The sequence below is a fragment of the Oryctolagus cuniculus genome, chromosome 9 (assembly GCF_051225735.1).
Source record: "Oryctolagus cuniculus isolate XC-2025 breed Fujian yellow rabbit chromosome 9, ASM5122573v1, whole genome shotgun sequence".
Taxonomy (NCBI): domain Eukaryota; kingdom Metazoa; phylum Chordata; class Mammalia; order Lagomorpha; family Leporidae; genus Oryctolagus; species Oryctolagus cuniculus.
In genome coordinates this window covers 94,816,650-94,829,961 of record NC_142875.1, presented here as the reverse complement: position 1 = coordinate 94,829,961, position 13,312 = coordinate 94,816,650, and the positions used below count along the sequence as shown (strand labels likewise).

The following is a 13,312-nucleotide window of genomic DNA, read 5'->3' as shown; positions in this document are numbered from 1 at the left end:
AGCCGGGACTGGACCAGGCTGAAGCCAGGAGTCAAGAGCTTCTTCCATGTTTCCTACATGAGTGGCAGGGGCCCAAGTACTTGAACCATCTTCCATTGTTTTCCCAGCACATTTGCAGGGAACTGATCAAGTGGAGCAGCTGGGGTATGAACAGGTTCCCATATGCGGTGCCAGCATCTCAGGCATGCTATGCCACAACCTGGTCTCAGAAAAAAATTTTTAATTATTATTTTATTTTATTTTATTTGAAAGGCAGAGATACAGAGAGAGAAGAGAGAGAGAGTACGCTTCCACCCACTGGTTCATTACCCCAGATGGCCACAACAGCTGGGTCTGGGCCAGGCTGAAGCCAGACGCTTTTTCCAGATCTCCCATGAGGATGGCAGGGGCTCCAGCACTTGGGCCATCTTCCAGTGCTTGCCCAGGAACATTAGCAGAGAGCTGGATTGGAAGAAGAGCAGCTGGGACTTGAACCAGCACCCATATGGGATGCCAGCACTACATCACAGCACTGGCTCCCCCGAAAAAGCTTTTAGGTTAGAAGAATGAAACTGGAGTCTTGTATTTTGTATCTGAAGGGTGCTATATTAGTCTGCTTTTCATTACTTTAACGAAAATGCCCGAGAAGAGCTTCTTTGAGAGAGAAAGGTTTATTTCCACTCACAGTTTGGAGGTCACAGTTCAGAATCAGGTGGCCCCCTAGCCTGGCATGGGTGGAAGCGGGTCATGCCCAGTGCAGAGGAATGATGTCATGGTGAGCCAGGAAGCAGAGAGAGCACCTATGCTGAACTCGAACTCAAATAATAACCTTCCAAGGGCACATCTTCAATGACCGAAGACTTCCCACAAGAATCACCTTTCAGATGCCATGATTATATTGAATATCTGTTCTTAATCCATCAGCCATTAACATTATAGCATCAGAGCTTAAACATCTACATGAGTTTTGGGGAGGTCAGTCCTATTCAACCCATAGCAGGTGCGTTCATGTAAGGGGAAGAGAGCATACTTAACTATGTGACATTCCAGAAAAGAAGCCATAGTACAGAGACAGTGAGTTGGAACTGATTTCAACTCCAGAGATTCTGCTTAGAAACGATTGTGGAGGAAATGAGGCATCTCTGAAAGTAGAAAACTTAGCTCCTCAGATTTAGTATTGGATGTTGCAAGATAGCATGCACAGAATGAACAGCTGTGAGCTCTCCACGCCCCAGCTTCAGACATCAACATTCCTATGTGCCCTTCTGCTATGAACGCATCCCTGTTCCCTACCTCCCAGGCGTAAGGAGTCCTGAATTCTTACTCATGTTTCTTTTTTGCTTAAAAATAGTTTCTCTTGCATTATTTATTCCTAAGTGATGTAGTAGTGTTTAATTTTAGCTTTGAGATTTACAAAATGGGCATTTTAGTCTTCTATGATTTTTTCAGTGATTATATACTTAAGACACATCCATGTTGACGGTAACAGTGTGTTTACTTCTAGTTCTGTACAGTATTCCATAATTTTTGTACCCATTCTCCTACATGAGTGGCATGTCATTAAGCATATGTGTTCTCCCATTTTTTTTTGTTTGTTTGTTTGTTTGTTTGGCTAGTTCACAGGCTGCTGATGTGAATATTTTTATGCTTTTCTCTTTTGTATTCATGTATAAGATTGAAACTGCTGGTTTTTCTTTTAAATATTTCTTTGAATGTCAAAATGGCAGAGGGAGGGATGGAGGGAGAGAAAGACCTTCCATCTGCTGGTTCACTCTCCAAATGCCTGCAACAGCAAGGACTGGGCCAAGCGGGAGCCAGAAGCCAGGAACTCCATCTGGGTGGAAGGGGCCCAAGCACTTGAGCCATCATCTGCTGCTTTCTCAGGCTCATTAGTGGGGAGCTGGATTGGAAGTGGAGCAGCCAGGACTTGAACTGGCGCAGGTTGCAGCTTAACCTGCTGCACAACACTGGCCCATTTTTTTGTTCATTTCTAATCTGTATCTCTTTTATTTCTTTTTCTTGCTCTGTTCCACTTGCTAGAACCTCCTATACACTGTTGCAAGTAGTAACTATATGGCTGTTACTTCTTTGGTCCTGATTTTTTAAAGAGAGAGAGCCAGAAAAGGGAAGAGAAGAGAAGAGAGGTACCCAGGACCTCCACCTGGATCTTCCACATGGATGGCAGGGGCCCAAGTCCTTGGGCTGTCTTCCAGTGCCTTCTGTGGCACATAAACCGGGAACTGGATTGGAAGCTAAATAGTTGGAACTCAAACTAGTGGTTTGGTGTGGGATGCTCCTGCTGTGCCACAGTGCTGACCACTGGTCCTGGCTTTTAAAGGAAATGTTTCTAATGGTTTACTATTTTTTTAAGGCTTATTTTATTTCTTTGAAAGACAATTACACAGAGAGGTAGAGACAGAGAGAGAAAGATTTTCCATCCATTGGTTCATTTCCCAAATGGCCTCAATGGCTGGAGCTGAGCTGATCTGAAGCCAGGGGCTTCTTCCAGGTCTCCCACGTGGGTACAGGGGCCAAAGGACTTGGGCCATTCTCCGATGCTTTCCCAGGCACATTAGCAGGGAGCTGGATAGGAAGTGGAGCTGCCAGGACTGAAATTGCGCCCATATGGGATGCCAGTGCTACAGGCAGGGGCTTTAACCTACTGTGCCACAGCATCAGCTAAAGTATTTTTTTTTTATAGAATTATAATCACCTGTTCCTTGAAACTCTGTTAGGATTCATCTGTAAAACCATTCAGGGTCTACTAATTTCTCTTTGAGAAGAATTCTTAAATGATGATTCTTAACTTTCATAGGACTCTGTGTGCCTTTTTTCTCCCTTAAATAAGCTTTGCTAAGTTGTAATTTTCTAGAAATTTATCCATTTAATCCAAGTTTTTAAGTTTATTGGCATGAAGTTATTTATTGCTATCTTTTATCCTTCAGGTCTTACAAAATTACATCCTTTTCATTTGTATTGTTTTTTTCTCTGTTAATCGTGGCAGAAGTCTGTTTATCTTAGTAGTACTTTCAAAGTGCTAATGATGAACTTTGTCCTCTCCAATTTGTTTTAGCTCATTAGTCTCTGCTCTTGCTACTGCTGTCTTCTTCCCTATACCTTGTTTTCTTCCCCGATTTCTTACACTTAGCTAATTAAATGTCAGTCTTATTGAATGTATGCATTTACATTTTAATGCTGTAAACTTTAGATTGTGTAATGAACTGCTTTAGCCGCATTCTACCACCTTTCTTATTTAGGAACCTGTAATTTTCATGTGAAATTGTTTTTTAAGATTTATTTCTTATATTTGAAAGGTGAGAGTTAGGGAGGGAGGGAGAGAAAGAGATTTTCCATCTTCTGGTCCACTTCCCGGATGGCTGCAGTGGCTAAGACTGGGCCAGGCAGAAGCCAGAAGCCAAGAGCTGGGAGCTTCATCGGGATCTTCCACATGAGTTCAGGGGCCCAAGCACTTGGGCCATCCTCTACTGCTATCCCAGGCCATAGCAGAGAGCTGGATTGGAAGAGGAGCAGCCTCTACAAGAACCGGCGCCCATATGGGATGCCGGCACTTCAGGCCAGGGCGTTAACCTGCTGAGCCACAACACCACTCCCAAGTCTGTTGTTTAGATCTTTGATACAAGGCCTGCGCCGCGGCTCACTAGGCTAATCCTCCGCCTTGCGGCGCCGGCACACCGGGTTCTAGTCCCGGTTGGGGCGCCGGATTCTGTCCCGGTTGCCCCTCTTCCAGGCCAGCTCTCTGCTGTGGCCAGGGAATGCAGTGGAGGATGGCCCAGGTGCTTGGGCCCTGCACCCCATGGGAGACCAGGAAAAGCACCTGGCTCCTGGCTCCTGCCATTGGATCAGCGCGGTGTGCCGGCCGCGGCGGCCATTGGAGGGTGAACCAACGGCAAAGGAAGACCTTTCTCTCTGTCTCTCTCTCTCACTGTCCACTCTGCCTGTCAAAAAATAAAAATAAAAAAAAAATTAGATCTTTGATACATAGCTAGTTTGTTTGACCTAGAAAAAAATTGAGAAGTGAGAGTCTTCTGCTAGGCTGACTGATATATCACTTCCCTCTTCTATCCAGTTTTGCTGTCTGTATTTTGAAAACATTTGATTAGCTATATAGAAGCACAGAATTGTTCTACCTTCCTGATGAGCTGTTTCTTTCTTCCTCTAGTGCTGTTTGCTTAATTGCACGTGCTTGTTCTAAACATTATTTTGCTGATAATTCTGCAAGCTTCCCTGCATTGCTAATCACCAGATATAGCCAACTGAGTTTCGAGAGAACCTGACTTTTTAATAGTTTTGATCTTTAGCTGCTATGCTAAAATATATTACTCATTGTTTTCTCACAAAATATTAATCACACAGTAAGTGATAGAAATCAATACTTACTATTTTATGCAGTTTTTCTTATTTATTTTGTTTAGCAATCAATCTTTAAAGTAGGTCTACTGCCATCCACGCTGGATACTTGGCCAAAGATCACTCTAGAGTAACCTGGGGGTTAATAGATCCATTAGTTTGTTGTCAGAATTTCCTCAAAGTTCCGTCGTGTTTGATATGAGCAGTGTCACAACACTGGGTATTTTCTTGTCCCAGTTTTTCCTAGTCAGAAGTCCCTTAAGATGGTAGGTGGGGCCGGCGCTATGGCGCAGTAGGTTAATCCTCGCCTGCAGCGCTGAAGCCGGTTCTAGTCCCCGCTGCTCCTCTTCCGATCCAGCTCTCTGCTATGGCCTGGGAAAGCGGTGGAATTGGCCCAAGTGCTTGGGCCCTTGCACCTGCAAGGGAGACCCGGAAGAAGTAGCTGGTTCCTGGCTTTGGATTGGCGCAAAATGATGGTAGGTAACGGCTTATACTTGTACTTCTGACAGCGTGTTTCACAAAACTCACAAAGGTAACAGACCCACACGTATTTTTTTTTTTAAAACCCACATGTATTTTAAGCATTATTTCTGGAACTGTAAAATCTTAACACTTCATTTTAGAATTGTTCTGCCTGTCTCATTATAAGATTTTTGTCTGTTGCCTCTGTAAAAATCAGCCCAAGGCTACAATTGCTTAAGTTCTATTTCCAAGGAGACCTACAAACGTGTAGTAAATCTTTGCCTGTCATTCTTTTTCAGGAGATATGAATAAGGACTGAAGGTAAAAACTGAAGTGCAACTAGAACTAGATTAGCTTTGGCAGGTTCAAGTTGTTTTGGAACTTCTCTTATTTTCACCTTAATAGTTCTTAATGATGTCTAGACAAGAGTGTTGGACCAGCAGGTAGACAGACAGACCTGACCTTGGTCCTGTCACCATGCACGAGTGATCTTAGACAAGTCACTGAGCTTGTCTGAGACTTTTCTGTTCCTTTATATAAAAGCAGTTAAATCAGCAAAAATTAAAAAGTACTTGCCTCAAAAAATTTAGTCACAAATAATAACGTATGCAAACTGTAAAACATGGTATTATTGGAATTTTTTTGGAAAAAAATTAGAAGTTGGATCTGTAGCACACATTAGAATGTTTAATGTTGGACCCTGTAACTCCCAGAGCCATGTGGTTTCTATCTCTTTGAGCGAATGGTGGGTCTGTGGTTCTAGATGAACATTTTAGAAGTTCTTCATCTCAGATCATCTTTTTCTGTTAGAAAACACCACTAAGTCAAGTAACTGAGCGATGATAGCATTTTCTGTGAATCAGGCCTGAGCTGTTTGTCTCTTTGGGCCGACATAGCATTTTAATTATATTGATTATGTGCCATGTGGATTACTGGTAACAGCAAAACAGGCTAGTTGAGACCGGCTGTGATCCAGCTGTTTTTCTGTTATAGACACGAGGGGAGATTTGGTGTTGCTCCATCACCCACAGCTCAGGGTGGGACGGGAGCGAGCTGGGCAATGGAAGCTGCTGACTCGGGGCCTGGGCAGCTTTGGAGCTTGGCTTTATGCCTCTGAAGTGTTCTTGTTGTTGGATGTCTGTGCCTCCGCAAGCTTTATAGCCAACCCAGTATGTTCTAAGGGGACAGCCATGGTAGGAGTTCTTTGCTTTGGGAAGAGTTGAGTTATTACCATAACATGGATTTGTACTAGAGAATGTCTTGACTTTTGGTATTTATGCAGCCTCTAACATAAAAAAAAATTTTGAATGATCATTAATAAAGCAAGTTATTTTATCACAGTGATTCGGCTCCCTGAGAATTTGATGCCAGACTTATAACATAATTTAAATTAGACCAGCGAGATTGTGAAATGATAGAAAATCTCTGCAAGTTGATAAGGTGACATGCTTCCAAGTTAAGCTCATGGCGAAACATCCAAGAATGCAGAGGATACCGAGTTGGCTACAGCAGTTGTAGTTTTGACATTATCTCTAAAATCTTCCCAAAGTATTGGGTTGTCTTAGTGTAATGCAAAAGCTGATATTATTTAAAGTTTTAATTCTTTGTTATGGTCAACAAACACTGCGGCTTTTGCTTATCCCAAGTAGTACTGTCAACAGCTTCTGTGTGTGGTGAGGCAGCACGGCACAGCTGAGGGCTCTAGCGTGGTGTTTGGCTCAGACAGAGCTCCAGTGAGTTAGTTGTTACTGAGGGACGGTGTGACCTCTGGCCAAGCCAGACCACTGTTAAGAAGGAAGGGGTGCCGTTACTATCCACATGAGACAGCAGTCCTGACTGAGGACTGCCAGGCCCACCTGCACGTGTGGTCATGTGGGCTATGGCAGCATTTAAGTCACATGTGTCAGGCAAGGGGTTGAATGTCTTCCCTTTTATTACCATTCACAGGTTGAATACATCTCACCTCATTGAATCTTCTCACAGTTTTTGTTGTGGAGTGTTTTATCCTAATTTACAAACGAGAACCAGGATACTGCAAATGAGCAGGAGTAGGAAACCCATTATGCCTACTCAGACGCAATCCTCAGTCTGTCTTGCACACACTGTCCCCTTTTTCTGGACTGCTGTTTGGCTCCTAAAATTAGAAAGATTTTGGGCGGGTGCCGTTGCATCGTAGGCTGTCTCTGCCTGCAGTGCCAGAATCACATCCTCTTCTGACCCAGCTCTCTACTAATGGCCTGGGAAAGCAGTGAAAGGTGGCCCAAGAGCTTGGGACCCTGCATCCACATAGGGTACCCAGAAGAAGCTCCTGGCTCTTCTGGCCATTACAGCCATTTGGGGAGGGACCCAGTGGATGGAAGATCTCTCTGTCTCTCCCTCTCTCTGTAACTCTGCCTCTCAAATCAATCAATAAACAAATATAAATCTTTTTAAAAATTAGGTTTAGTTTTGTTCACCATTGTTTTTCAGGTGATTATTATGTTTTACTATGTCAGGGCATCTCAAACTTTCACATGCAAGAAATCATGTGGCGGTCTGGTCAGAACACAGATTCTGACTGAAAGAGTCTGTAGGGCGGGGCCAAAGTTTTGTAATTGCAAGAAGCTCCCAGATGCTGCTGATGCTGCTAGTTTGCTCACTCTGGGCTTCCTATAGTTGAACTATTATTTTTCTTATAATTCATATCTAAGCAAGAAGAATTGTGATTCTGAGCAAGAAACCACACTTTACCTTCTTGACCTGGGAAGGGAGTTGATTTTATAGCCTCTGATTTTTCCCTTTTTGGCTGTAATTGCATTTCTGGTATAAGAAAAAAAAAAAGCATGGGTTCTGGGAGTCAGCTCCAGCATACCATGTGCTCTGGATACACAAGGAGGGTGGGACTTTCACTCCCTGGAGTGTTGTCAGGAGACCTTTAACACCATCATGCTGGTCTGATTGAAGAGTCTCATTGAAGTTCCCCTAAACTTGAATTCACACCATCAAATGAATGACTATGTTAAGTCAACCCTGGAAATAGGAACTGCTACTCAACATGTAGCAGAGCCTTGCAAAGTGAGTGTGTAGCCACTGCTCCAAGGCTTAAGTCAGCTCTTTCTAACTTGTAGGCAGCTTTGGCATTTATTGTTAGATAAGGAACATTTTCCTTGTTGTAGTCATGTAAAGCCTAACCTTGTGTTTCCAGACATAAACACAACAATTTTTGTTGTTAAATAAAGATATGTGGTCATTGTGGGAAAATTCAGGTAGACTTACTAAAGTTAGCAAGTCAAGTCATGGTAGTTAGTTATTAACACATCATGTTCCAATTGTAGAAATAACATTTCCACCATTTTCCTGTTTAACCAAGTGTTTTACTGTGTTTTTTCATGAGGGTGGATCTGGATCTTTGAATCTGAAATAGCACCAATGCAGTAACACAAGCAACATCATTTTTTTTTTAGGGTAATTGCCTCTGAGAGGCTGTCAATCACCGCTGTCTCCTAAATTCCTTCATTGCCTTCCTCCTTTGCCTGTGCCGGTCTCAGGATCAGGTGGGGTTCATTGCTGGCTTAGTAGGATGTCCAGCACAAGCGGGGATGCTGGGTGAAGATGTGTCCAGTGAGTCAGCCTGGCAGAGCCCACCTGCTTCTCTTGCTGACTTCTCCCAGGCCAGGGCCTCTAGTCAGTAAACACAGGACACAGCAGCCTCACACCAGGCCTACTTCAGATGCAGTGGGGGTCCTACAGAGGCAAAAACTGCAGGCATTTTTGCAAAAGAAACTCAAGGAAGGGCATCAGTTATCTGAAATACGAAGTTCACTCAATAGGTATTATCTTGAAATAAATTTGCATTCATAGTTTCAAATCCTTTTTAAAATAGACTGCCCTTATTAAGTAAGGGATACAGGTTATTTCAGAAAACTGCTTCTGAACAACTGTATGGTAAACTAGTTGGTAAAAGTTGCAGTTGGCTAAGCTTTATTGAGGTTATAACCAGATTTACTATTGTATTTAAAAGAATTGTCTTTGTCTGAGGAATAGCTGATACTAACAGTTACCTGAAAAAAAGGAAAATCACAATCTACTTGTTTATACTGCAGAAAAAAGTTGTGTGTGTGTGTGTGTTTTAAGATTTTATGTATTTATTTCAGAGGCAGAGTTACAGACAGTGAGAGGGAGAGACAGAGACAAAGGTCTTCCATATACTGGTTCACTCCCCAAATGGCCACCAACAGCTCAAGGAGGGCTGGTCTGAAGCCAGGAGCCATGAGCTTCCCCAAGTGGGTGCAAGGGGCCCAAGCACTTGGGCTGTCCTTCAGTGCTTTCCCAGGCGGTTGGTTTATCTGGGGCTTTTCAGCATGGAGGAAGGCTGGCTGTTCTGAGAAGGAGCATGTGTTGTAGAGCAGGGCAATGAGAAGGAGCTTTGTGGATCCACTGATGCAGGGAGCAGCCCCAAAATGCAGCGTACCCGGTGCCCTGCCCTTTCTTCCATGGTGGGCTCCATCAGCTTGCATTGCTTGGGCTGCTTGGGCTCTGACCAAAACAGTGGAAACTGATGGCAGGCACGGGGAACCCAGAGTCTCTGCAGGGAGTTACAGAAAGCTTGGGATCTGTGCTGGCCCTGGAAAAGCCAGTGCTCAGGTGGGACTCAGAGGAGCTGAAACAGAAAGTGAGTGTAATGTAGGATTGGAAAGAAGCTTACAGGTTAATGAAAATGATATAACTGTACTCAAGCCTTTTTTTTAAAGATTCATTTATTTATTTGAAAGAGCTACAAAGAGAGAGGGAGAGACAGAGAGAGAAAGAGAGAAGGAGATGTTCTCTTTGCTTGTCCACTCTCCAGATGGCCACAATGACCTAGGACAGGCCAGGCTGAATACCAGAGCCAAGACCTTCTTCTGGGTCTCCCATGCAGGTGCAGGGGCCCAAGGATTTGGACCATCCTTCAGTGCTTTCCCAGGTGCATTAATAGGGAGCTGGATCAGAAGTAGAGCAGCCTGGACTTGAACCAGTGTCTATATGGGATGCCAGCCATAGTGCTGGCCCCCAGCCTTTATTTCTCTGGGAGACTTTATAAGAATTTTTTCCTAGAGTTCACATTTGATTTCTTTAATAAATTATTTCTCAACAAATTATCATCTGATTGTAAAGATGTATGGGGGTGCAGTGGATATAGTAATTAAGTAGGGTTTCTATATTCTAGAAACTAGGGCTGGATATAATTTTTAATACACTGGTTTGCACTGGGAATCTCCCCCACACCAGGAACTGACTTGGTTGACTCCTGGGCACACCCCACTTGCTTTGTTGATGTATCTTCCACCAGTGGGCAATACCTCTGTTCTTGGTGAGTTCAGGCCCAAAGTCTACCAGTTCCAAGCAGCTTCATGCAACTGGGCTCAGTAGATGCAGGATGAGACAGTGTATTTAGAGTTTCTTGTGCTTCATTTCGCTACTTAGCCTCATGTTCTAAATGACACCCCAGTAAACCTCTTCAGGAAGAGATGTTTGTAGAACACTTTGGAAAGTTTTTGGCCTATTTAAGTAAGAAGTATGAAGTTAACTCTGTATCAGTCAAAATATTTGCCATGTAGAGATTTATAGTTTAAAGATTTATTTTTATTTATTTGAAAGAGTTACACAAAGAGGAAAGGCAGAGAGAGAGAGGGACATGGGTCTTCCATCTGATGGTTCACTCCCCAGTTGGCCACAACGGCCAGAGCTGCGCCGATCTGAAGCCAGGAGCCAGGAGCCTCCTCTGGTTCTCCTGCACGGGTACTGGGGCCCAAGGACTTGGGCCATCCTCTACTGCTATCCCAGGCCATAGCAGAGAGCTGGATAGGAAGTGGAGTAGCTGGGACTAGAACCTGCGCCCACATGGGATGCTGGCGCCTCAGGCCAGGGTGTTAACCCGCCGTGCCACAGCGCTGGCCCCAAGTAGATTTTTTAAAAAAAGATTTATTTATTTGAAAGAGAGAGGAGAGACAGAGACCTTCCATCTGCTGGTTCAATCCCCATATGGCTGCAACATCCAGGACTGGGCCAGGCTGAAGCCAGGAGCCAAGAGCTTCATCTGGTCTCCCGTGTGAGTGGCAGGGGCTCAACCACTTGGGTCATACTCTGCTGCTTTCCCAGGCACATTAGCAGGGATCTGGATTGGAAGCAGAGCAGCCAGGACATGAACCGGTGCCCATATGCAATGCTGTTGTCACAGGTGGAGGCTTAACCCACTGCACCACAGCGCTGGCACGAAATAAATGTTTTAAAAAGATACATACTTTACAAACCTCCTGTTTGTCCAAGCCAGGTTTTGCCATCAAATATGTCAAAGTTATAAAAAAACCTTTCAGTCCTGTGGGAAATACCCTTACCTGTGCACTCAAGAGATGGACCCAGGCTCAGGAAGGACAGAGAAAGCCAGAATTAATCCAGGATCTTGCAAGATTCAGCGTCTGATGAGCAGGTACACCCTGAGCAGAGCAAGCAATTTATACCTTAGCAGGCAGGTCCCTCCCATGGTTCCTCATTGGCTGAGTATTATGGGGTGTACGATCTTCCTGGAGATTGCCTAAGTTACAGAGTTACTTCCTTCACCCTTCTGTGGACTTTAATTTCCTCATTTCGGGTGGCCACTCCATGACATCCTGTTTGCCTCAGGAGTTTTGCTACATCTACAAGGCAGCTAAGGGTAATTTTCCATTCTGTGTTGAAAATGATCACCGTTTTCTTACAGTCTCCAGAGCCTTCTAGATTTTGGAATTTGAGATAAGGGATCCAGACCTGTTCTCAAAGCAATCATTCTGTTGTTTCTGTCTGCACTCTGCTCACCTATAAGCTCAGTTCTGAATGTATGGCCCAACAGTGAGAATTGTGTGGAATTACAACAGACATTTTTAGTTGCCGAACTTCATTTCTGGCCTCATTTTATTTTCTTTCTCCCCCTTCCTCTCTCCCTCTTCTTCCTCTTCCCAGATGTTAGTACCTAGGAAAGTATGAACTGTTGAGTCTTTTCCCATTCACTTAGGGTGTGGAACGCTCAGAAGAGTGCTTCTGCCGACCTGATACAGAAAAGGCAAATACAAGCCTCATTTTTATTGGGCTCACAAGGGAGCTGAGGTCACAGGGTCATCTGGGTGTTTGACTTCAAGGAGACACAGATTGGCTCACCTGTGGCACAGCTCGAGGAAGAGCTGACCGCTCTACAAGGCAGATAAGAAATCATATAATCTTTTTCTAAACTGTTGAAAGCCCAGTGTGCACTGGCCTATCAATCTGTAATACCCCAGGATTCTGACCCAGAGGGAGTTTGTCTTCATTTGTGGGCTATTTCCTCCCATCCTCCACCAGGTACTCAAGAAGTTAGTGGGAGCCCAGATAAAGCCATCCTCAGTGTTGCAGGCCTGTGGGAGTGATTGACTGTTACACACCAACCCACAGAAACCTGACCCCCTACTCACAGACACAGCAGTCAGGATAACCACACTCAGGGACTTTAAAAGAACTAACAACTAAAATAACTTTTAACTCTCAGAGACTTAATTAACTGATAAGGATCATGGAAAAGATGCATAGTGTATATGAACAGGTAGGAAGGAGAGATGAAAACTATGAGAAACAGTCAAGAAGAAATACAAGAAGTAAAGCCACAACATCAAATATGAAGAATTCCTTCAAGGAGTGTGGGGAGCAGCCCGGACTGGACTGAGTTACTGGAATTAAGACTTATTCTGTGCATCTGCTCTCCCACAATATGGTGCTGGGAGAGAAGAAAACAGCTTTTACACAGCTGCCTCCAGTTCAACCAATAAACTGTAGGACTTGCTCCTGATTGGAGAGCAGCGTACTCGGCGTGTGGGCAGCCGAGTTGGGATTGGCAGAGGAGGACTATAAAGGAGGAGAGAGACGGCATGCACCAGGAACATCTAAGGGGAACATCTAAGGGGAACACCTGTGCAGCCCCCAGAGAGCCGGCCGGCGGTGTGCCGCTCCCCTGCGGAAGTGGGGAATGTGGCCAGGGGGAACTGCCCTTCCACGGAGGTGGAAGGGACAGTAGCCAACCCGGGAAGAACCAGCAGCAAACCCGGGGAGGGCCGAGCAGACGAAAGAACAGGCAGGGTCCTGTGTCGTTCCTCCATGAAGAGGGGGAGCGACAAAGGAGCTCATCAGTATGCTTGACATGGCTGAGGAAGAAATCAGTTAACTTAAACTTAGGTCAGTAGAAATTATCCAAACTGAAATACAAAATGCAAGACAGAGCCTCTAAGAACGCTGGGACAGTGTCAAACAGTGTAGCATGTGTGCAGTCGAGCACCAGAAAAGTGGAGCGAGAGAACAGGGCAGAAGAAGCATGTGAAAGGATCATAGCTGATAATCTGCCAAAAATAATGAAAATCAAACCAGACATTCAAGCAGCTTAATCAGTCTCAAGCAGGAAAAATAATAGAGACTATTCCTAGATATGCATTATAGTCACACTGCTGGAAACAAAGATTAAGAGAGGACCTTGAAGGCAGCCAGAGGA

At 44.4% G+C, this 13,312-nt stretch overlaps 1 protein-coding gene across 2 annotated transcripts in view; it reads left to right on the top strand.

Moving 5' to 3' along the window:
- MIPEP (mitochondrial intermediate peptidase) overlaps window positions 1–13,312 on the top strand; it is a 172,009-nt gene that overhangs the window by 73,589 nt on the left and 85,108 nt on the right. The window contains exon 15 of one of the 2 annotated variants that reach the window (XM_089303735.1): window positions 7,279–7,479. The exons of the other annotated variant lie outside the window; for it this stretch is intronic. Within the exon in view, the coding sequence (XP_089159861.1) occupies window positions 7,279–7,464 (186 nt within the window). The 3' untranslated portion in view covers window positions 7,465–7,479. Of the gene's footprint in view, window positions 1–7,278; window positions 7,480–13,312 lie in introns of those variants that run through there. 2 annotated transcript variants of the gene reach the window in all.